The sequence below is a fragment of the Sceloporus occidentalis genome, unplaced genomic scaffold (genome assembly GCF_023333645.1).
Source record: "Sceloporus occidentalis isolate IW3139 unplaced genomic scaffold, rSceOcc1.0.p SCAF_1, whole genome shotgun sequence".
NCBI lineage: Eukaryota > Metazoa > Chordata > Lepidosauria > Squamata > Phrynosomatidae > Sceloporus > Sceloporus occidentalis.
Window position 1 is genome coordinate 299,286,165 of NW_028316981.1, and position 23,495 is coordinate 299,309,659.

General features: G+C 42.3%; 2 protein-coding genes across 4 annotated transcripts in view; both read left to right on the top strand.

Annotated features, from left to right (window-relative positions):
- LMAN1 (lectin, mannose binding 1) overlaps window positions 1-6,426 on the top strand; it is a 29,590-nt gene extending 23,164 nt beyond the window's left edge. For all 3 annotated transcript variants that reach the window (XM_089496959.1, XM_089496954.1, XM_089496955.1), the window contains one exon: window positions 4,391-6,426. Coding sequence is in view for 2 of the 3 variants with exons in the window: in XM_089496954.1 (XP_089353080.1) it covers window positions 4,391-4,427 (37 nt within the window). In the remaining variant the exon portion in view is untranslated. The remainder of the gene's footprint in view (window positions 1-4,390) is intronic.
- A 4,827-nt stretch (window positions 6,427-11,253) lies between these two features.
- The window catches only part of CPLX4 (complexin 4), a 42,355-nt gene continuing 30,113 nt past the window's right edge, over window positions 11,254-23,495 (top strand). The window contains exon 1 of the mRNA XM_089496968.1: window positions 11,254-11,906. Coding sequence (XP_089353094.1) covers window positions 11,740-11,906 — 167 coding nt within the window. The 5' untranslated portion in view covers window positions 11,254-11,739. The remainder of the gene's footprint in view (window positions 11,907-23,495) is intronic.

Here is a 23,495-nt window from a genome sequence, read left to right on the forward strand (position 1 = left end):
GTCTCTGGATTATACCAGTTGAAATAATGGTAGGCTTTTCCAGTCACTGGAGGAAGACTGATTCACCCTGTCATTAGTCATTAATTCATTTGTTCAGTTAATATCCTTTCTTTCTCCCAAGAATGGGAATCAAGGTGGCTCAAAATCAAATTGAATAAAAATAAAGCATAATAGAGAAAAGCATAACAAATTTAAGACATCATTTAAGAATACACAAGTGAAGAAGAAGAAAAAACCACAATGACCATTCTGCAATAAGTGATGTCATCTGCCAAAGGCTTACCAGTATATATTCAAAGGGTTTTTTTTTTCCTGCTGGTGCAATTGGTTCTTAAGTTATACCCTGGTAGCCAGCCAAAACCTGTTTCTACTATCCACCCAGCAGGGTCTTATACATTGCCTTGTGTTCCTTGAAGGAAAGGCAGCATAGGCCCGATTTAACTGGGCGCTATGAGGCACCCCGTCACGTGCAACGCCCCTTGTACGTGACGGGGGCGTAAAAATGGCGGCGCCCTATACACATGGGCGCTGCCATTTTGATGTGAAGGACGCCTAGCGTCTGCACGTCTTGGCGCCTTCATGATGCCGCAAGTGCACCATTGGCACCTTGCGGCATCATAATGGCGCCGCAGAAAGAAGCTGCTTTTTGCAGCTTCTTTTTGTTGCGTGAGGGAACCGTGCGGTTTGTCCACTGCGGCTCCCTCGCACAACAAAAGAGGGCGATCTGTATCCCGCCATAGAGATGCAAACAATAATCAAATAATGTAATTGTGCTTTTTTCACATTACTTGGAGTTCCTTAGAACAGAGCTACTCAAATTGATGGTCAGTGGACCATTGCCAGTCCTTGGGCCATGTATTGCTAATCTCTAGTTTTCAGGAAAGAAAGAAACAGTGGAAGCCAATGGATGCAAATATGATACCAGTTCTTGCCATATTGGGGGTAAAAACTTTAGATCTCTCATATTGGATAGCTTAACAATCACTACTGCAGAAGGCCAGTTTGGCTACAAGGTGAACCTTGGACTCCCTGAGATCTGATTTGGAGTAGTCAAGGTGGACAGAAATAGCAGGAAAGAGAAAATATAAACCATCTTTCCCCAGAACTAAAGAGCTTCTGGACTACAATTCTCATTACTGCTAACTAACATGGCAGTGGTAAGATATGATGGGGTATGAAGTCCAATACATTTGGAGGGTGCCAGCTTGGGAAAGCATCAATTTTCCAAGGGCACCTTTAAAAGAGAGAGGACTGTATAAGGTCTGCCATGCCCCTAACTGTTGTTTTCAAGATTAAGATGGAGAGCAAGTTGAGATATCAGTTTTAGAACGAAAATGGTTGTCAGAGAAAGATGTAAGCACCAACCTTTTCCAACAAAAGTCCTCCTTCCAAAGTTGTCATCAGGCAGTCATGTGCAGCTATAAAGCAACATTTAGTTTTCCCTGAAGAATACAAACCTAGTGACTGTTCTGAAACCAGTCTCTTTGTTCAAAGAGTGAGTGAAATAATTTTGAGAACTTAAGTGCTGGTATTCATCACCTGGAGATATGTAATCAATTCAGTTGCATCAGATTATGCTGCAGTTGTTTATTTGTCTCCTGTAAAGAGACTGGGTCTAGTCTTAGTTCTAGTAGAAGATGCTTAGACTAGGGCCATACTATGTAGCCTAATCTTCAAATATTCATTAAAAAGGAGACACTTTCTATGTGGCAGCAGTATCGAAGGAAGAGAGACCCTGGCAGATTCTGAGACAAATCTGACATTAGAAAAGTAATTTTAATAGAAAAAACAGTTACAGAACATTGCAACCTTTCTGAATATTCTTTCCTCAGACTGCCAGCATGCTTGAACAAAAAAAGGAGGGGGGGGGAGGGATTTAAAGGATGATTGGAAAGGGCAGCTGGATTAGGATATATCTGCAGTCCATTAGCAGTGCATTGAATAGAAACAATGGTTTCTTGGCACACCACATATATTAAAGCACGAGTTTTCATCTCAGATACACACAAAAAGATCCTCATGTCTGCTTTACTACAGTATATTACTGGTCCTGTACCAGTGCACTAGGGTGGGCAAAATATGGCCCATGTACTGCACGATATATAGCTCCCAGGGTTGTTTTTGTAGCCCACAAGGCTCTCAAGGTAAGGGAGAAACAAATCATTTTGCTCAAAAAGCCTTCTAGGGGCGTGGAAGACATTTCCAACATGTTTGGAGGCTCCACACCTCTCTTGGGAGCAAGCAAAATTTTTGAGATTTTGATTTTGCCCCACAATGCCCTCTAGGAAATGTGGGAGCATTTCCACCACATTTTGGGCCCACTCCAGTCCAATTCAGGCCCAAGAGAGACCTTTTTTGAAACAAGAACTGAACAGGTTGTGACTTCTGCTCACTTGCTCTTGTAAAAATGGTGGCTACTCCTTGGCATAAAATGGCTCAGGGAGGCCCCTCAAAATGGTGAAAAGCTTCCTTTGTTCCCTAGAGGACAGGAGTTCGTTTTTGTGTGAGAGAGAAGAAGCATGTGCAGCAGGGGGTATAGCCCTCCAGGGTCTCCCAGAAGTGTCCCCCTCTCCTTCCACAGTTGCCTGCTCTTGCACTAGACATTTCTATATATAGGTTCTCTCTCTCTCTCTCTCTCTCTCTCTCTCTCTCTCTCTCTCTCTCTCTCTGTGTGTGTGTGTGTGTGTTTAAATGCTTATTTATGTTAGTATGCAAAACCTCTATCCCATTTTTGTACTGCTTTGTACAACCATTGTTAAATGGAAGACAGTTTGGAAACAGTTCAGTGACAGAAATTGAAGACACTTTGGGAAAAATCATTGACACAGAACACATTCACACAAGTCCTTGTTGGAATCATCAATTCTGTACCAGCTGAGCCATTTGCCAGTGCATTTCTAGACCAAGTGCAAGTTTTGACCTGTAAAGCAATATGTAAACATAGCTACGTCATTTAAAGTTAGGTTATGAACTTTCCCCTGATCAGTGGTTCACAGCTTTGGTTTTTCAGATGTTTTGGACTCCAGCTCCCCCGATTCCTGATGGTTAGTGTCTAGAGCTTCTGGGAATAGAAGTCCAAAACACCTGGAAGACTAAAGTTTGGGAACCACTGCCTTGGATTAACATTACATTCAAAGAGTCTATTTGTTTGCTTGCCATTAAGTTAGGCAGTTACTAAAGACAGAGCCCTCTCTGTGGCGCTCCCTGATTTTAAGTGCTCTTTTTCAAGAGACACACCTGGTTGTTTTAAAGAAAACTTTGTTCAGCATCCAGTTGAAGACGGTTATTACAGATTCTGTTTTTGCTACTGGTTTAAGTCAGTATTAAAAATTATGGTTTTATGAATTTTTTATTGATGTGAAATGGTGTACTCTGTATTTAAGCCACGTGTGAAGACTGACATTTTGAAAGGCAGCTAAGAAATGCATTTACTGTATATACTTGACTATAATTCGAGAAATTTATGCCCCAAAATTAACTCCAAAATCCTGGGTCGACTTGTATATGGGTCAATATGGTAATACTGTTTTATAAAGCTCCTAAAAGAAGTGCCCACCCTTCCCTCGTAGCCAGAGATATTTAAACACTACTGGGGCAAAGGATAGAGAGAGAATGAGTGCTTGTTTCCCCGAGTCACTGCATGCGCACGTGTGCTGATGGAGGTTGCTGCCAGACACCTCACTCTTCTCTCATAGCCAGAGATATTTAAACAGCTACTGAGGCTGGGACAGAGAGTACCCTCGATTATTCACAGATTATGTCAAAATCCACCATGTTGGCCTCAGAACGTGCCTGTTATAGATTATAGATTATTGATTATAGATTATTTTAAAACCAGAATTTTAACCAGAAATCAGCAGGGAGGCCAGGAGCTTGATTGAAAAGGAAACATTTTTATTTTTAGCTGCAGCTGTTCCCAGTAGGAATTTCATCCAAATTACTGGGACCCCAAATTCAAAACGAACCCAATTTTTATAGTATTTTTAACAAAGAAAACTAGAAATCTCATTCCATTGGTTACACTGAATTAAACATTTACACCCCTGTATATTCATTAGATATTCAAATATTACACCTAACATATGTCTCTATCTCTCATAGTACCTATCAATCAAACCATTATCTATGTTTTGTTTCACTGTCCTCAAACTACTTATGCAGTACTTCCTTTTATTTGTGTTAGAATTATAAGTTAGGAGCCATTTCCAAATTGTTTACATTCCAAAACAGATAATTTTACATGACCTGGAATATCAACCTTTGCTCTTAGTACACGTCAGCACTATAATCTTCAGCTCCTGAGCATTAGTAAAATACTTATAGTCAAGTATAAACAGTAATAATACATTCTGTTTAGCTAACTGATTTCCCTCTGTTTGTGTATGTGCAGGTCTCAGCAGGAAGCAGCAGCCAAGAAGTTCTTTTGATGACCAGTTTGCATTCAGTAGGCATATGCAGAGCATCACATGAGCTGTGAAGGAGGGAAACTTTAGTGTTGGAAATGCTTCAATATTTTAAATTCTGAATTTTTACTGAGTACACTGAATCCAGGATGAAAATCTAAAATTAACAATGGAAATAATGGCAAAAATGAGGCACGTCCTGACTCTGTCCTTGAGCTTCCCAAACAAGCTGGAATGGTGGCCCTTACTCTACTGCCCTGATACTCTTCCGTGACTGAGGCCTTGTCCACACTAATTTATTACACTGTCTGGTTTTTGAAGGGTGCGGTCAGGAATCAGGAAGATTTGCTGTAATATACTTGTTACATAACTGATTGGCAGTATCTGAAAACTACATTGCCCTTCTGTTTTAGGGAAAGATGTTGCAAAATTTTGGCTGATGCTGTGGGAAATGTCAGCCAAGCAGAAGTATGGTGGTGTAGGTCTGCCTTCCTCTCCTCCCCCAATCGCCAAATGTGCAGAAGCAGCAGTTACCAGCAGAGGTATTTAATTGAGAAGAAGTCCCTGGAACAATCAGTCCTCAATGGGATTTTCTCTTTCAGAGGGAAGAAATCTACAGGAAATTGTAGTCCTTTCCAGCATGTTTTGATAATAGTTCTTTGTACTTCTGATGCTGACCATACTTTTGCAAAGGTGTTCTTGAATCTCTCTTCAGAGAAGAGATCTTAGCTTGCATGAATTCAGAATTTACTTGGCTAGAGCACACAATGTGAAGGTGGTCTTTTTAAAAAAACAAAACCCAACTGGACATTGTTATAAACCATACAGATGTTGCAATGAATCCTTCTGAGTGACACAGCCATCTCCAGAGCGTTCTGTACATTAACCCAGGGACACTGCATGAACACTCTTGACAGCATTCTTACAAAACCTCCCACTGCTGATCCTTTCATATTTACTAAATCAGTGTTGTATTAAAAAAAAAACCTACAAGTATTTTGGCTACCAACCTTTGTCATGTAAACATTCTTAGTAAAGTTCTCAATCAGAATATACTAATTAGTTCCACCTTGTCTCTGGCTTGTCACTTGTACTACCCTCAGGAATTATTTTTAATGTACATGAGTAAAGCATCCAGTATCCTTAAATTGGATTCATATGTGATTGGAACTGCTCTAAGTTGGATGTTTAACAAAAGGCAACTGTAGTCTACAGGTTCCCAACCTTATCCACTCCGAGAAGCCCCCATCAGCAGGGCCAGTGGTAAGGCATTCTGGAGGTTGTAGTCCAGTTTGTGATCCAAGAGTATCTGGGGGATCCACAGTTTGGGAATGACTCTTCTACCACAATCAGTATTACATATGTTGAAGTCATTGTCCCTGAAAACTTTGAGGAACAAAAGAAATCTATGCAGTAGAAATCTGGCTTTCATATATATTTCCATCAACCCCAGCCATGTCATTGGTAGTATTAGTCTCTCGTCAAGCTTTATGTACATCTGAGAGAAGAACCTGCTGCTTTAAATTAATCATTCATAATTCACAAATAGGAGCAAGTTAACAGCAGCATTTTAACCGACCAAAATCAAAGAAAAGGGCAGTTAGCCCACTCAGTTCCACACCAGCAAGATTTTTTTTACAGGTGCCTTTGAAAACTGAATGTGTGCATATATATATATATATATATACACACACACACACACACACACACACACACACACATATATGAGAGAGAGAGAGAGTTGTAAGAATGATCTGCTGCTCAAGTGATTGTTAATGTTGAACGTTGGTCTGTGGCTTCCTCGCACCAGCACCAAAAATGATACCACTTTGACTGTGGAAAGAGATTTTTTTGGTGCTTTTAATTCCAGAAGAACTGATTCTATTGCCTCATCTCCCTTTAGAGAGTATAGTTTGGGAAATGTGGATCCCTGCTTAGATCATATTTCTATTTTGTTTTCACCATGTCAGTTTTCCCAGATGTGATGCATTCAATTTTAAAATTAAAATATTGAAGCAACCAATATTGTATCTTGTGTTCCAGTGGGCTAAAACCAGGCTTCAAAACATCTTATGGACGGATTAATGCTACAATAATACTTTTCTGAAAGACTGCAACATTTAAGCCTTGGTCTTTAGTGGTAGGGGAGGAAATTCAAAATAGGCTTCTCTCAAAAGGTAGTGTTCTTCCCAGCAGATTTATCTGTCACCTTGTGTGAGAAAACACAGGGATTTCCTGTCTAATCCGTTCCATGTCTGCACATCTACACACCTACATGGCATATTTGTGCCTAAGCCAGTTTAGTCCCACTTGAAATAGGTATGTAAAGTCCTTTGTCCTATATCGTAGTCATAATGTTCAAATTTAAACATTTCACATTTACATTTTAAATACTGTCAAGAAGTCCCAGCACAAGTGGGACTCATTCCTAGATCTTGGGTGTAGCCTTACTCTCCAAAAGACTATTTGTAATAGCACTTAATTGCAGCAGATGTTAATTTGTTAATGACATAAAAAGCAAGTGATATCAAAGTGGTTGTATTAAACCATTGTTACATATGGTAACACTGATAGGAATAGCAAAGATGCAAAATTCTCTTTTACATATGTACAGGCCACCTTTTGCAGATGAAATCCACTTGTCATTTTGTGGAAATGCTGATGCAGAGAACTGTATTGTCAGCTCTTGTATGCTAAAAACAAGATGTCTCAAAACCAGAAAGGTACTGGAATAAATGCATATTTTTAGCAAATATTGTTGACATTTGTAATTTAGCAAAGATTTATTGCAGGTGGGAAGGGCTGGAAGAGCCCTTGTATCATTTTCTCATATATACATTTCCTGATTTAAGAGCATGTTAAAATACAAATCAGAGGATCCTAAACTATGTTAACCCTTGGTCAGTTAAGCAGCTATATCAGATAGGGCACTTCCAATTGTCAAGTTATTCCCCTTGTTTTCAAAAAGAGTAGTACAGTAATTATTATTTTCCTCAAGGAGAGTATTCAAGAGTTTCTACAAGAGGTGTGTAATGAATACAGCTCTGTAACCATTGATATCTCACAACATGGTAACAATCTGTCCCTTTGCTTGTTAGGCCACTTTTTTTCCTTTAAGAAATTTACTAACATCTAGTTCGGTAGGTTTGTAACAGAAAGCAAAGCAAAATTATTTGGGGAGCATTTTAGTCTAAGATACTATCTGATGTCAAAAAGAAAGTTCATGTCTGCTGATGAACAAGTGATAAGTTTGGATTACAGAACATCCTGTACTATTTTTTTTAAGGAGTAGGGTGTGCTTTAATTAGAAAGGTACCAAAGTGCATTAAAGGATTAGCCAAGAATGACTCTACCCATATGTTCAGTGAAGTTGTGGCCCAGTGCAGAGACCCATTCACACGGAAATAAGTGGAATGGTTATTAAAGCTGTACCCAATAATGTTAGGACATTTTCTGTTGATATCCCACAAACAGCATGTTAGAACAAAATCTCCCCACCCCAAGGAGATTCTAAGGTATGTAGATATGCTACAAAACCTTCCTATTAGTCACATATTAAATTTCACTCAAATCATGCATATCCACCCACTTAAAGATGTGCAGATTGGTGCTTTCAATGCTAGGAGCTTTGGTATAAACTTAGTCACTTATGTGGTTATGGAACAGCTTTCACGTGCCTTCAAGACTTGATTGCATTTATTGTCCATTTTTAGTTTACATGTCTTTTTCTCCCATTCTCTTGCATTTCTTCTGAATTATCGAACCTTACTTCTTCATAATCTGCCTTTTTGCCATAATGTTTCCCATTATCAACCTCTTTCTGATGCCCATGAGTCCAGAGCTAGTGGTGACAAGCAACTGCCAACATCCACAAGGAAAAGAACGTAAGCTCTTGTATCAGGCTATGAGTTAACAGCATTAACCTGCGTCTGTCTTAACCCAAATAAGGGGGTCCCAGTTTAGAAGGAACCTTAGCACATTAGATTATTTCTTTACTGGAAGAGCAAGACTAATAAACATCCACCATTCTGTACCTTAATGCACAACATTTTTGGCCCTGATGGATCACACTCCTCCCAAGGAATTTCTGTGAGTGATCTGAGTAATGATTGATGACAGTAGGGAGGTCTGTACACCCACTATTTCTGAGATGTTTGGGAGAAGAAGAGACTTTAGCCAATTCTTCCTTCCAACCACCCTAGACAACATTCACTGTTTTCATACGAGGTTGCGCATTCCGCGAATCAGTATCGGAAGAGAGTTTGTCATTAAATTATTAATTTGCCTGATTATATTGTGATCAGTTTCCATGTCAATAAAGTAGGGAAGCCATGCCACATTTTAGTTAGATCGAAAGTAGCTCTCAGTGTTATTGAACCTATTTAGAATGGGCTTCAGCACTTTGGAATCTTGGAATAAAAACTAAAATCATAGAATTGGAGTTAGAAGAGACCACTAGGGCCATCCAGTCCAACCCCCTGCCATGCAGGAACTCACAATCAAAGCACCCTGACAGGTGGCCATCCAGCCTCTGTTTAAAAGCTTCCAAAGAAGGAGACTATCACACTCCCAAGGAGTGTGTTCCACTGTCAAACAGCTCTTACTGTCAGGAACAGTTCTTCCTAATGCTGAGGTGGAATCTCTTTTCCTTGAGTTTAAATCCATTGCTCCAGGTCCTATTCTCTGGAACAGCAGAAAACAAACTTGCTCCAGCCTCAGTATGACACCCCTTCAAATACTTAAACAGGGCTATCATATCACTTCTTAACCATCTCTTCTCCAAGCTAAACATACTTATCTCCCTAAGTTGCTCCTTATAGGGCATGGTTTCCAAACCTTTCACTATTTTGGTCACTGTCCTTTGGACACACTCCAGTTTCTCAACATCCTTTTTGAATTGTGGTGCCCAGAACTGGACACAATATTCCAGGTGAGGCCTGACCAAAGAGGAATAGAGTGGTACTATTATTTCCCTTGATCTAGACACTATACTTCTATTGATGCAGCCTAAAATGGCATTGGCTTTTTTAGCTGCCGCACCACACTGTTGATTCATGTTCAATTTGTGATCTAAGATTCCTAGATCCCTTTCACATGTAGTCTTGTAAAACCAGGTGTCCCCCATCCTATATCTATGCATATCTATATATCTACATCCCTGGAGTACCATAGTTTCATCAGCCCACTGATAAAGGCTGCCACTCACCACTGATTGACATCTAGCATTTGCTTGAAAACATGTTAATAAAGGAAGATCTATTGCCTTCTGTGGTGGTTTGCTCCACAACCAGGATACACTTCTTACCATCAAGAAAGTTTATCTTATTCTTTAGCCTCACAGCTTTTTCTTCTAATTTGAAATCAAGAGCAATGAAAAGTGAGTTTCCTCTATCAATATGGGACTACTGATCAAATATTTTAAAAATGTCATATCACATTACAGTTGTGGAAACTTACCTAGCCCCTCATAGAATTTTGTTTCTAGCCCCTCCAACATTTTTGTTGTCCTCTTCTGGATATGCTTCACTTTGTTGCTAGCCTTCTTAAGCTGTTGGGCCCAGAACTGGACACAGTCCTCCAGTTGTGACATGATACCACAATTTCTCTTCACCTGAGTGCCGTACTTCTGTTGATGTGCCTGTACTTGCATTAGCCTGTTTGGCTGCCACATGGTATTGCCAATTTGTGTTTGGCTTGCCATACCCTAAATCCCCTTTTCACTCATCCTGTTTTTGCGTTTTTGATATGCTTACTATCTTTGTCCATATCACAGCACTGGAAGGAAGCTAGAATTCTCTTTAAATACTTATTATGCTTGCTTCAAACTTACTATCGTTTATTAGAGCTGCTGATAGAAAATAGGAGGCTGAATATGTGAGGAAAGGGATACACAGACTATGTCCAGAGCCCTTGCACTCTGCTGTCTCCACATGACTCTTTGGTGTGGTCACTCTCAACTAGAATCTCGCTGATCTGTGTATGCTACACTGCCTGTATCCTTATTCATTTGTCTATCAAGTCTCATTTGTCTTAATAATATTCATTAGTAATGAAAATATATAGTGTTCATCCCTCCTCTGGTTTATAGTGGATTGGATCAATTTTTCTGAAATATTTTCAGTCTGTACCACATTGCTAGCATCTGTATAATTTAGAAATGTATGTTCTTTTTGATGTTTGTTCAGTCCCACAAGTGCGTTCTGTGTCTAGACACATCCTACTTCAGGAACCTTCTCCTTTGACCAGCCAGCCATCATTGCCTAAAGTCCACTTTTGCCTATCTTTGGCATTCATCTTAGGGACATTGGTAGTGCATAGCAGGAGATCATCTCAGATCAGTGAGCGTTCCCCACCATCCTAGTTGGGTATAGGGCAGAGTTTTCTTCTGTTTCCAGATGGACTGTTATCTCTTCCTGAAAGATCTTGACAATTACTTGGAAAGGAAAATTGTGATCCTGATTGTTTAACCCCTGCTGTCAGGTTTGATTTGCTCTATGACCCATTTCTTTATCTTTTTGGCGATCCCTGTTATCTGCAGAACTCTTCACCTGTACCACATTGCAAATGGGTTCAGCTTGTTCCTATCAACGTTCCTCAATGTGCAGCTTTTAAATCCATACATAGAAACTGGCAACATTATCTCGTGGCATTTGCCATAAATTTCCAATGGGCATTTGCAAACCATGTGAGAAGAGTATGAGAGAGCAGAGAAGACTGAAATCCAGGGCCCAATGGGATATAACTACGTTAATGGATAAAAAGATTGATTCTTATTTAATGAAGAATCCTATCATTCCCACTGCAATCTCTTTGGTTCCTGTCTAGCCAACATGATTTGCTGACCCATTTCACAACATTCATGTGATCAGATGGATCCTACCATTTAACCAGTGCATCGTAATCATCAAGCAGTGTCCACTCCCTTGTTTGTGCCTGTGCATCTCAAAATGAAGAAAACCCCCTTAACATTCTCTTAATATCTATTGTGACTTTTTTTTTAAAAAAATGACAATTGGCTTAAGGTATTAATATAAAAAGTAGGTAGTTGCATCTAATGATTTTTTTCCCTGAGTAATCTGAACCATCTGCCTCTGGATACTAAGGACTTCACTGCCTTAATCCAGATTATGGCTGACAAACTGTTTTTGGTATACCATTTTCACTAGCACTGTGCCCTTCACAAGATTCTCCAGGACTGCAGAAAATTCCATTTACCGCCTAGTTTCATCTTTTCTTTTATAGTGGTATTTCTTCTGGTTTTGGCTTGCTTTCTGAGTGTGTTGTTCAGTGGGTGAAGAGGGCATTTTGGCAGGTAAAGAAGAAGAAGAAGAAGAAAATGGCTTTCCTAATGAAAAGTATGCTGAGCAACCAGGTGAAAAATTTGGGGCTTGGTGGAGGGGGTGAAGAAAGCAAAGAAGAAGCCGCTCCTAGCGACCCAGCTGCTGCAGCCGGAATGACCCGGGAAGAATATGAGGAGTACCAAAAGCAAGTGATAGAGGAGAAGTAAGTACACTTCCCCATATTGTCCACCTATAACTGATTCAGACTGTCTTGGTTCACAAGAGACTAAAACCACAGGGAGTATGTGGGGGTGGAAGCGATCTGTAGGCTATTGACTCTCGAGGAGCTCCATTGATTTCCCCATTAAAATTGCATTGTGGTATTTACATTTTCTTCTGCCAGATTCTTAGGAAAGGATATCCCAGCTACTTTCTCTATAATGAGTGCAGAGAAAATATGAATATATTTGTGCTTAGTGTTTCAAACTGTGCCTGGAACATATTTTCAGCAGAATATTTGTGGGTAGATTTTGTCTTCATCTGCATGACACAAATAGTTCTTAAGTTTCTGTCAACTTAATGAATGTTATAAAGTTTTGTTCATTGTAAAGAACTGGCGTTAATGTTCAGCGTTATATGAGCCTACCTCTGATATTATACAGATTGCTTAGACTGATCCCCTTTGCCCCCAAGATTCATGGCAGTTGCACCATAATGGAGGTACCTGTCATTTGTTTACCTAAATGCTATTTGCAAGCATTTTTATTTTCCTACTTCTCCCGGTGATTTCATATCTGCTAAAAGCAATAGGTAGTTTTGAGGCTATAAACAAGTTGCTTTTTTCATAAAGTTTATTGCAAAATATTTATTTTCCAGTGGTATCAGTAATCTACGTGTCAGATGATGCAAAACAAAATTAAAAAGATTTCATAAAAAGCATTGCAGCCAGGCACTAGTACAGCTACAAAAACAATTGTAATTTCAAATCTCCACTACATCATTTCACTAATGATCAATTACATAATGGTCGGCTAAATCCCACATCTAAGATGATTATGGGTGAAAGGTTAATGACCTATGGAATTTAAGACATACCGGGGCTATATTTAGAAGCAGCTGGGTTGTGACGTGGACTTGGAAATGTATAGACTCTTAAATGCAACTTTCTTTTTTACAATTTACACTTATTTGGCAGCAATGAAGTGTCTAGGGGGGCATTTATACAAAACCCAGAGTGAGCAGGCACTCTGAATATAATGAGGATTCCTTTTGATAATGTCTTTAATAGTGTGATTGCATTCAAAGCTAAATTGTGTTTCCTCTTAGCAGAAAACAGAATTAACATGCTTTTCAGGACTGGAATTAAACTTTGTATTCAGGGCAACCTACAGAAATGGAAGAAGCAGCTATTACATAAATGGGTGATGAAATCAAGGGAACATGAAAATAGACACAACCCCCCTGCCCCCAGTAATATCTCAATTTCATAGCTGCACAGACTATGTTTCACAGAGGTTAAATGACTTCCCAAAGGTCATCCAGTGACTCAGTGGCTCAGGCTGGATTAAACCCCTTGTGACTCTCCTATTATTCCATTTGATTTCCTTTTTTTAAAAAAACATTTCTTATATTTATTAGTGCTCAAAATAATAGCAACACAGTCAAGCCATAAATAAGAGAAGAATGCAAAGGTCAAATGATAGGGAAAGCTTCAAATAATACATAACCCAATAACAGTTAATGTTGTCTGGCCACGGAAGTGACACGATTACATGGCAAATGGCTACAAAAACCCGAGTATCACATCGATGCATGCTTTTTACTTCTGCTCATCTGAATCACTGAACTACTTTTGAATGACTTGGGTAGTTGGTAATGTAAATACACATTACCCGAGCTTTGAGAACTAACTTTTTTGAACTATGAAAAATATCTATGGTGGCATTGGGTTCTGGGAGCTGCAGCAAAAAAGGGGACTTTTCCAAGCTCTGGTGTAGCATCCAGCTTTCAACAGTAGACAGTCTGATGCTATAAGTAATCCCTATCCCACCAGGTAGTATTCATTGGTAGTTGGCAGAGGTGGGGAACCTGTGACCCAAGAGTTTCATGCACCACTCAGCCTAGTTTCAAACTCTGCCCACCCATTTGCATCCAGTTCCACCCATCACTGGCATGTGGCCCACAATAGTGTTGTTCTTGCTGTGTGCCTGCAAGTCATTTCTGACTTATGGAAACCCTAAGGCAAACCTATCATGGAGTTTTCTTGGCAAGTTTATTCTAATGGGGATTGCCATTGCCAGCCTCTGAGGCTGAGAAAGTATGACTTGCCCAAGCTCACCCAATGAGATCCTGAGCCAGGATTTGAACCCAGGCGACCCTAAGATAATGTTTTCTGTGAGAGTACAAAGGTTTCCCACCTTAGCATGCTGCCTCTGAACATGGGAAGCATGAACAAGCATAGGAAATGTGTGTTCCTCCAGATGTTTTTGGAGTGCAATTCCCATGGAACCTACTCAGGATAGCCAGTAGCAAGAGACGATGGGAGCTCTAGTTAAACAACATCTAGAGGGCTTAGAGGGCTTCCATCTTTGGTTTAAAAGGTAAATACAACATTTACGGGATGCTTCGAAAAACAGCACAATGTGATGTTAAAGCATCATTAATAGCTAAAGCGGCTTTCGATACCATTGACCATGGTATCCTTCTGGAACGCCTGAGAATGTTGGGAATTGGGGGCACTGTGCTCCAGTGGTTCCGTTCCTACCTCTCGGGTAGATTCCAGATGGTGCAGCTGGGGGACATGTGATCCGATAAGAGGGCCCTTACATCTGGTGTCCCTCAAGGAGCCATTCTGTCCCCCATGCTATTTAACATTTACATGAAACCGCTGGGAGAGATCATCCGGAGACACGGGGCGCAGTGTTATCAGTACGCTGATGACACCCAAATATGTTTCTCTGTGTCTCCGACTGATGCAGTGACCAGGGATGACATCTCTCCTCTAGATGCCTGTCTGGAGTCAGTAATGGGCTGGATGAGGGAAAACAGACTCAGACTGAATCCAGAGAAAACGGAAGTGCTCGTGATAGGTTCCCCAGGCCCAGGGATGGAGATTTGTCCACCTGTCCTGAATGAGATCATGCTTCCCCTGAAGGACTCTGTTCGCAGCTTGGGGGTGCTCCTGGACTCGTCGCTCCATCTTACATCTCAGGTGGACGCGACAGTCAGGAGTACCTGTTATCAGCTTCGGTTGATACGCCAGCTGCGACCCTACCTGGGCCGGGGGGACCTTGAAACAGTGGTACATGCTCTGGTAACCTCTCGGTTGGATTTCTGTAACGCGCTCTACATGGGGCAACCCTTGTACCAAACCCGGAAGCTTCAATTAGTGCAGAACATGGCAGCCAGGCTGGTCACTGGATGTTCCAGGACCAGCCATATAACACCTGTTCTTCAAGATCTACATTGGCTGCCTATTCGCTTCCGGGTGCAATACAAGGTGTTGGTTATAACCTATAAAGCCCTAAATGGCTTGGGCCCAGGGTACTTGGAGGACCGCCTCTCCCCATATAATCCGCCCCGCACACTCAGGTCAGCCGGGAAGCAACTTTTGATGGTTCCACCCTCAAAACACTCTGCGACTGCACAGAGGGCGTTTTCAATCTCAGCCCCGCAGTTATGGAACTTGCTTCGTGAAGAGCTCCGCTCGACCCCCTCCCTCGACCTTTTTAGGAAGAGACTCAAAACCTTTCTCTTCGAACAAGCTTTCCCCCAGTTGTTGTAACGCTTCCTCTCCCCCCTCCTTTGCACTTGCACTTTGGCTAGTTTTTGTATGGTTTTTAATTTGTGTTTTTAATGTTTGAGTTGTTGTATATTGTAGTGTTTATATTTATCATTTGTTGTTACCAAGATGTTGTAACCCGCCTTGATCTCAAGGAAAGGCGGGCTATAAATAAACGATTTATTATTATTATTATAAAGCGGTGGTTCTAAAATTGGGAAGTGTGAGGGTGTAGGGACCAAGGAAAAGGACCACAATTAAATAAAGGAATGGATCCAGAAGGAATCAGTGTGTCTCTTACAGTTCACCCTAGTGTGGAATGTCTTCAGGAAAAGGAACCCTACTTAATGGCTGGGCTGGATTCATTGTGCATCTTTGGCCCTCTCTGCATGGGCCAAATAAAATGTCCTTGCCCTGTTCCCACAGTTATCAGTCCAGGGCCCAATCTTAATTCTAGTGCAAACTGTCCAGATTATGTCTGGTCAGTTCATCAGCAAACCCACTGTATATACTTCTTATACTAGTTTAAAATAGTTACCTTTTGCTTCAGTTCTTCTGGAGCCCTCAGTACACATGCACATTCCACCGTGCAGCCTGGCACTGGTGCTGTCATGAACCACACCATCTGAGGTCAGAATGGGGCTCCCAGACAAGTGATCAAGGCTGAGAATTTCATTTTTGACCTCAGAGGGAACAACCCATGGCAATGGTGGCGGTGCTAGATGGCACAATGGAATACATGTGCCAACAGTTACCCCAAGTGATGAAGGGACATCGGGGCAGCTTTGGAGCTTTGTTGTTGTTCCTGTGTGACTTCAAGTCATTTCCACCTTATGTCGACCCTACGTTCAACCTATCATGGGGTTTTCTTGGCAAGATTAGTTCAGAGGAGGTTTACCATTGCCTTCCCTTAAGGCTGAGAGCGTGTGACTTGCCAAGGTCACACAGTGGGTTTCATGCTTGAGCTGGGAATCAAGGTTTCTGGTCTCCAGAGTCAGTCTAAAACTCAAACCACTAATCCCAAAGAAGAGATACTGAGAGAAGGGAGATCAGAAAGAACTGACACTTTACTCTGGTCTTGAGCTTGGCTTTGCAAGAGGGAGGAACTCAATACTGGTGTGAAATTACTGTCTCCAGTCTCATGAACAAGGCTGGCACACCTATGACAGTTTGTTGCCTGAGATGAAGCAATGAACATGCCTCTTAATAAAGTCTTAGCTGTCTATGGTGGAAGATCTTAGAAGTACCTTTGTCCCATTTCCTGGCAGCAAATGTATAATAATCATACATTTAAAAAAGCATTTGCTGCCGTTTCATGACACTAAAAATCTGCTTCCTTGGGTTGCTGCCTCATTCTGCTTAATGGTAGGGCAGAGGCTGCTTGCAAATCTGTAGATCTGGCAGTAGGCAATGGCTACGTGAAAATATGCAGTGATCTCTGCGCAGTGTGTTGTGGAACATATCATTGCCAGTGGGTTTGTGTGCAGAGGCCAAGGCCTGGCCCTATCCTTAGGTAGAGTGAAGTGGCCAACAGGATTGATAGGTGAAGAAAGACAGGAATGGAAAAGGGGTTTCACTCAGTGAGTGGGCACATGCTGGCATATAGGTTCGATCCTCAGCATCCCCAGTTGCTACGAAAGAATCCTGGCTGGAAACCCACTGCTAACAGTCAGTGTAGACAATAGTGGAATAGATGGCAACATCTTCCTGTGCTTCAGTATGAGGCTGTTTCCTATATCACTCTGCTTTGTGCCCTAAGTCATCCTGTTGCTCTCAGGTGCAATGGAGGATGCCATCCTGTCACCTGTGCTGAAATAAAATTTAGCTGTCAATCCAGTTTGGAGAAAGGATTCATTTTGCTTGAGGAAGCAAACTGGCTTGGGCAAGCCTTGAACAGGTCAAGATGGGGGACTGGAAGATAGTTTGGAAGGGGGAAGGGACTGGGATAAACGTCTTTGAAAATCATTGACCTCAAAAGCAGCCAGGTTTGACCAACCCATAGTAGCGGAAGTGATGGAACATTTCAGACTTCTCAACCTCACTTGCCAATATTTTTTCCCTCTACATCCCACCCATCACAGATACCATTAGCTCAGGAAGAGTAAACGGTAAGAGTAGCCCTTCTTTTTTGTATCAGGCCTGTGTTTAGGGCCTGACACAGCTTGAAGCCATGAACCGTGTCAAATTTAAGGCACCACATGACATTGTCCAAAAAAAAAAAAAAAGTATTATTCTCACAAATGAGAGTCAGCATGGTGGTTTGAGTACTGGACTATGACTCTGGAGACCAGAGTTTGAATCCCATCTTGGCCATGTAAACCCACTGGATGACCTTGGGCACATCACACTCTCTCAGCCTCAAAGGATGGCAATGACAAACCCATTCTGAAGAAACTTGCCAATAAAACCCCATGGTAGGTTCACCTTAGGGTTGTCATATGTTGGAAATGACTTGAAGGCACACATCATCAACAACAAATTATTCTAGTAATTATGGAAAGCTTGATATTTAGTATTCTTTTTTGTCATCTGGCAGCCTCTCATAATCTGAAGCCATCAACTCTAGCTTTTAAACAATGTCTCACCCTTGTTCATATGAAGCAAATAGGACTATCAGAAAGCAATGGGAGAAGAAAGAAATGCTCCCTTGCCCCAGTCGACAGGGTACACCATGCTCTCCAATATTTCACATTTACCCACTTGGGTAAAACTCAGCTGGGTTCAAAACTATCTCTAAGAAGATTCCTTTTGCTATATGTGTAGTAGAAAAGACTCTTGTATAAATATATAAAGTGTGCCACAAAGCCTGGAGGAATTGAGAGCTCTTTCAGAATTTTTTAAAGAGAGAGATTTGTAGGGCAATGGTAGAAAACATGCTTGCACACAGAAAGTCTCAAGTTTCAAGAGCCTGGTTACTAAGGGGCTGTGCAGACCGCCCCTGAAGGTGGAGGTGGCCACCTCCATGTTCCCCAGATTGGGGCCGCAGCAACCGCATGTCATGGTCCCAGGGCACAAAAAAGAGCTGCAAAAAGTGGCTCCTTTTTGCACCCTAGAAAGGGTGAAAAAGCCGTGGCACTGCAATTTTAAGGCATTCCTTTGGTGCTGTGTTGTGTGGACGCAGCGCCAGAGGAGCACTGTGATGCCACGCGCCATGTGAAGTGGCATGCAGTGTCACACTGTCCTGGGGGCAGAATCGCAATGTGCATCATGTGGATGCCACACACTGGCTCCACCCCCAGGCCGGCCTTTATGGCCAGTGTGCACAGCCCCTCAGTGATAGAAAAGACCTCTTCTTGAAGATCAGATTTTGTCCTGCATTACACACGTAGCATGCTTAAACAGAAAACTCTTATTTTTTAAAAGAAAAAGTTCTCAGGCCCACAGTTTAGACTATGTTCCTGTTTTGCAGCAAACAACACTTCCTGGGTACACATGAAAGCCAGGAATAGGGATTCTCAGTGTGAGATCAGTGCAAGCCAATGGATCACAATTACACTTTGAATTGTTTTTACACAGAAGCATGGTTGATTAGGCCAACTTTCCTCTAAACCAATATGCATGGAAACCAGTGGGCCAGTCCGCTTGGCTACTGGTGTTCATCTAAACCAATGGCTATACTAACTAGGGAGTTCTGAGAATTGCACTTCAAAGAGGTAACTGATCTGATTCAGATATTAATGTAGCAAATTAATATGGATACATGTAGTTACTGACAAGTTTATTGCAAGAATGAAAAACTATCGGCCAGTGTCAAACCTACCATTTCTGGGCAAGGTTCTGGAACGTGTGGCGGCTTCCCAACTCCAGCGATTTCTGGATGAAACGGATTATCTAGATCCATTTCAATCTAGTTTCAGACCTGACTATGGAGCAGAGACAGCCTTGATCGCCTTGGTGGATGACCTATGCAGGGAACTGGACAGGAGGAGTGTGTCCCTGTTGGTTCTCCTGGACCTCTCAGTGACTTTTGATACCATCAATCATGGTATCCTTCTAGACCGCCTCTCTGGAATAGGGCTTGGAGGTACTGTTCTACAGTGGCTCCGTTCCTTCCTGGAGGGGTGAACTCAGAAGGTGATACTGGGGGACTCCTGTTCGACCCCCTGGCCATTCACCTGTGAGGTCCCTCAAGGTTCTGTGTTGTCCCCTATGCTGTTTAACATATACATGAAACCGCTGGGAGAGGTTGTCTGGAGTTTTGGGGTGCGGTGTCATCAATATGCAGATGACACTCAACTCTACTACTCCTTCCCACCTCAATCCAAGGAGGCTGTCCTGGTCCTAAACCAGTGCCTGTCTTCAGTAATGGACTGGATGAGGGCAAACAAGTTGAAACTTAATCCAGACAAGACAGAGGTGCTCCTGGTCAGTCGGAAGGCAGATCGGGGAATAGAGATCCAGCCTGTGTTAGATGGGGTCTCACTCCCCCTGAAGACATAGGTTCGCAGTTTGGGGGTACTCTTGGACTCAACTTTGAACCTGGAGGCCCAGGTCTCTGCTGTGACCAGGAGTGCTTTCGCACATTTAAAACTTGTACGCCAACTGCGCCCGTTCCTTGAGAAGCCAGATTTGGCCACAGTGGTACATGCCTTGGTTACATCCTGTTTGGACTACTGTAATGGGCTCTACATGCCTTTGAAAAGTTTTCGGAAAATTCAGTTGATTCAAAGAGCTGCTGCCAGGCTATTAACGGGCAGATTACAGAAACCATACAATGCCCCTGTTGAAACAGCTTAATTGGCTACCAGTTTGTTTCCAGGCACAATTCAAGGTCCTGGTTATTACCTACAAAGCCCTACATGGCTCAGGTCCACACTATTTGGCAGACCGTTTCTGTTGGTATGAACCGGCCCGGACTCTAAGATCCTCTCTGTCCCAACATCATCACAAATACAGTTGGTGGGGACACGAGAGAGGGCCTTCTCAGTGGCTGCCCCTAGACTCTGGAACTCCCTGCCCAGGGAGATCAGAATGGCTCCCTCCTTGATGGCCTTCCACTGGCAGGTGAAGACCTACCTGTTCACACAGGCATTTAGGGATTTACTATAAGAACAGGCTGGGATGTTCGATGTTGGACCAGTTTAAAAATTCTTTTCAATGTACTTTTTATTTTATTGTACAATTTTTATTTTTATTTTTAAATACTGTGAAGCTGCTCTGAGTCCCAGTCCTGGGAAAAGAGCGGGATACAAATAAATAAATAAATAAATAAATAAATAAGCAAGCAAGCAAGCAAGCAAGCAAGCAAGCAAGCAAGCAAGCAAGCAAGCATTCATTAGACTCTAAAGTGTATTGCAAACACTCCTAGAAAAATTAACCAATTCATATACTCTTTGTATCAGAGCAGGCAACTTTGGAGACATAGAAAGGATGTGGGAGATACAATATGTGGGAAAGAAGCTCTGGGAAAGATCAGTTGTTGCCAATAAGAGAAAGAAAGAAAGAAAGAAAGAAAGAAAGAAAGAAATTGATCACCACAACATATGCAGCAGAGTTACACTTTTTGTGGGTCCCCTGAGACATGGGAATGGATTATACTGCTTCAGACAGGAGGTGTGGAACGGCAAGACCACTCCTACTCCTACTCCTACTCCTTTGGGTTAAGAAAAACTCTGTGTTAGTTGCAAAGGCTCAGACTCTGCCCTTTCCTTGCTGTGCTATTTCTGGTAAAAATGCTCCCACTCCATACACAGCCTGATTGAAACTTCAAAATGACTACAGTACAACCCCCATATCTGTGTAACTAGTATATGCATTTTCACTTATCCTCTGTCCAAAACCAGAGAAAGTTCTCTCCACGCATCTGTAGGTCCTTGAGTGTGATTCTATGGTCAACATCCATCCCAAACATACCATAGAATTGTGCTACAGAACCTACAGATGCCTAGAGGGAATACTCCTCTGGGTCCTCCAGTGCAATTCTATGGTATGCTTGGGCTGGAAGCCCAAGACGTTCATTTCAGGTAAACAAAATAGTGTTCACTGTTATCTGAGGTTCTGAATGTACACAAAAAGTCTAGGAACTTCTACAGATAAGGAGTCATACTGTATTATTTCTAGTTCTGGTAACATGACAGTGGGCAGGGGCATCACTGGGGGGGGGGTGTGCCAAATGTTGAGAAGTGGGGGTGCCACCACTGCTTCTCAACATCTGCCTTTTGGCAGAAATAGACTGTGGCATTCACCTGCATCCCTTTAAAACAGTGAAGGATGGCGTGAGTGGGGCAAGGCTCAGTGAGAGGAGAAAGGAGAGGTCCAGGGTTTTTTTAAAATGAATTTAATATTTAATTTTTTATTCTTTTAAAATGTTCTTTTAAAACATCACAACTCACCAAATTTTTGCTTTAACCACATGAAACTATTTATGTACATGTAAATACTTTTAGGCTGTGCATATGATATTGTAATTTAAGGGTATAAGTTTAATTTTTCTAGTTATTTCTGTAACTGATTTCACAATTATTGGCATTACATTCAGTGATAAACAGGAATGACAAAAAACGGTCCCCAGCTAGCTGGGCAGACCGTTTTGCCACTAGAGGCGGCAAAAACTAGAGGCGGCAAAAACCAATGGCGGCTCCCCATTGGTGCGCGGGGCGGAAGGGGCAGTCCTTCCGCCTCGCGACACTCTGGGAGTCGGGCTCAGTGGTGCGGAGCTTCCAGTCCTCCAGGGCAGCCCATTGGTTGGGCTGCCTTGGAGGAGGAGTTCCGCAGGAGTTCCGCAGCACACGTTGTGGGGGCGGGGCTTAGGCCTATATAAGGCCGTGCTGCAGGCCCCGTCCCCTAGTCGGCGCTTGGCTTCGCATGGTGTGGAGCCAAGCTAGGAAGGGAGGAAGACAGGGGCAGCTTCCCCCACCCACCCACCACTGTTTTGTGGGGTTTTTGTCACAACTTGGGGCGGCAGCATAGGCCAGGATCTCTGGTTGGGAGTCAATAGGTACCCGGGGGCGAATAGGGCAGGTGTATGGCCATTGCGGGGGCCATAACGCGGGAGCGCCTCCCGGTGACTGGGGCTTAGTGAATATGTGAACACATGGCATGTTTTGCGGTCAAGTTGTGTTCATTAGCCCCTAGGTCATCCCAAGCGCCTGGTGGGTGCCAGGTTTTTGGATAATCAGACAACCGTGGGGTTGTTTGATTTCGCAGATCCTGACCTCTTGCTTGGTGCCAACCCTTACCAATTGCTTGCTAATAAAGTTGTGGCCTTTCTTCCAAACTTGTTGTTATGTGTGGTTATTTGCAGCAGCATCTGAGGCAATAGTACAAAAAACATTACCAAGGATTCTGTATGGTATGGGAGAAGGGTGGCACCATGAGTTAACACATCAGATGACACACCAGGTGGCACCAACCCTAGTGATGCCACTGACAGTGGGTTTCAAGCTGGTTGATGGGTACAGCACAGTGTATATGGCATCCAGGCAGATACAGCTCTGTCTTCTTTGTTCTTGTTTGTCACCCTTGGCATGTGCCCTCAGAATTGGCTGCCTCACTCTGCCTAACTTTAGGGCTGACCCTTAGAAAATCATCCAAAAGTATGATGCTGCACTCTGAGGTGGTACAATCCATCCTACACAGTCAGGACCACTCACAAGAATCAGCACTTGAAAGAAGCTATACCAAGCTGGTGGTTTGGTTCAATGTCAAGACAACTGTCACCTGAATAGATGGGATAGAATACTGGATTTTTGCTTCATTGGGTTATTCAGTGCCTGTCAGCAAGGGGAAGGGGTTGCAGCTGAGCAAAAGGGTCAGTGCAAATGGGATTGGAGGAGGCAAGAAGGAACACTTCAGAAATATACTTGGATGGTCTTCAGCATGCTTTACAGATTTTGCATATATTAGCAGGATCTGCAGCGCTAGTTTTGAACAGCTCTGTCTGTACATTCACTAGAAATATTTGGTGCTGGCTTGACAGTTGAGATGCATGGATGAAACTGTCTGTTTTGGTTTCAGTTTTCAGTTCTTCCAAGACTGAAATTTATCCTGAACTTTGTGGTTGTTTAAAATAAAAAGATTGCATGAAAAGGG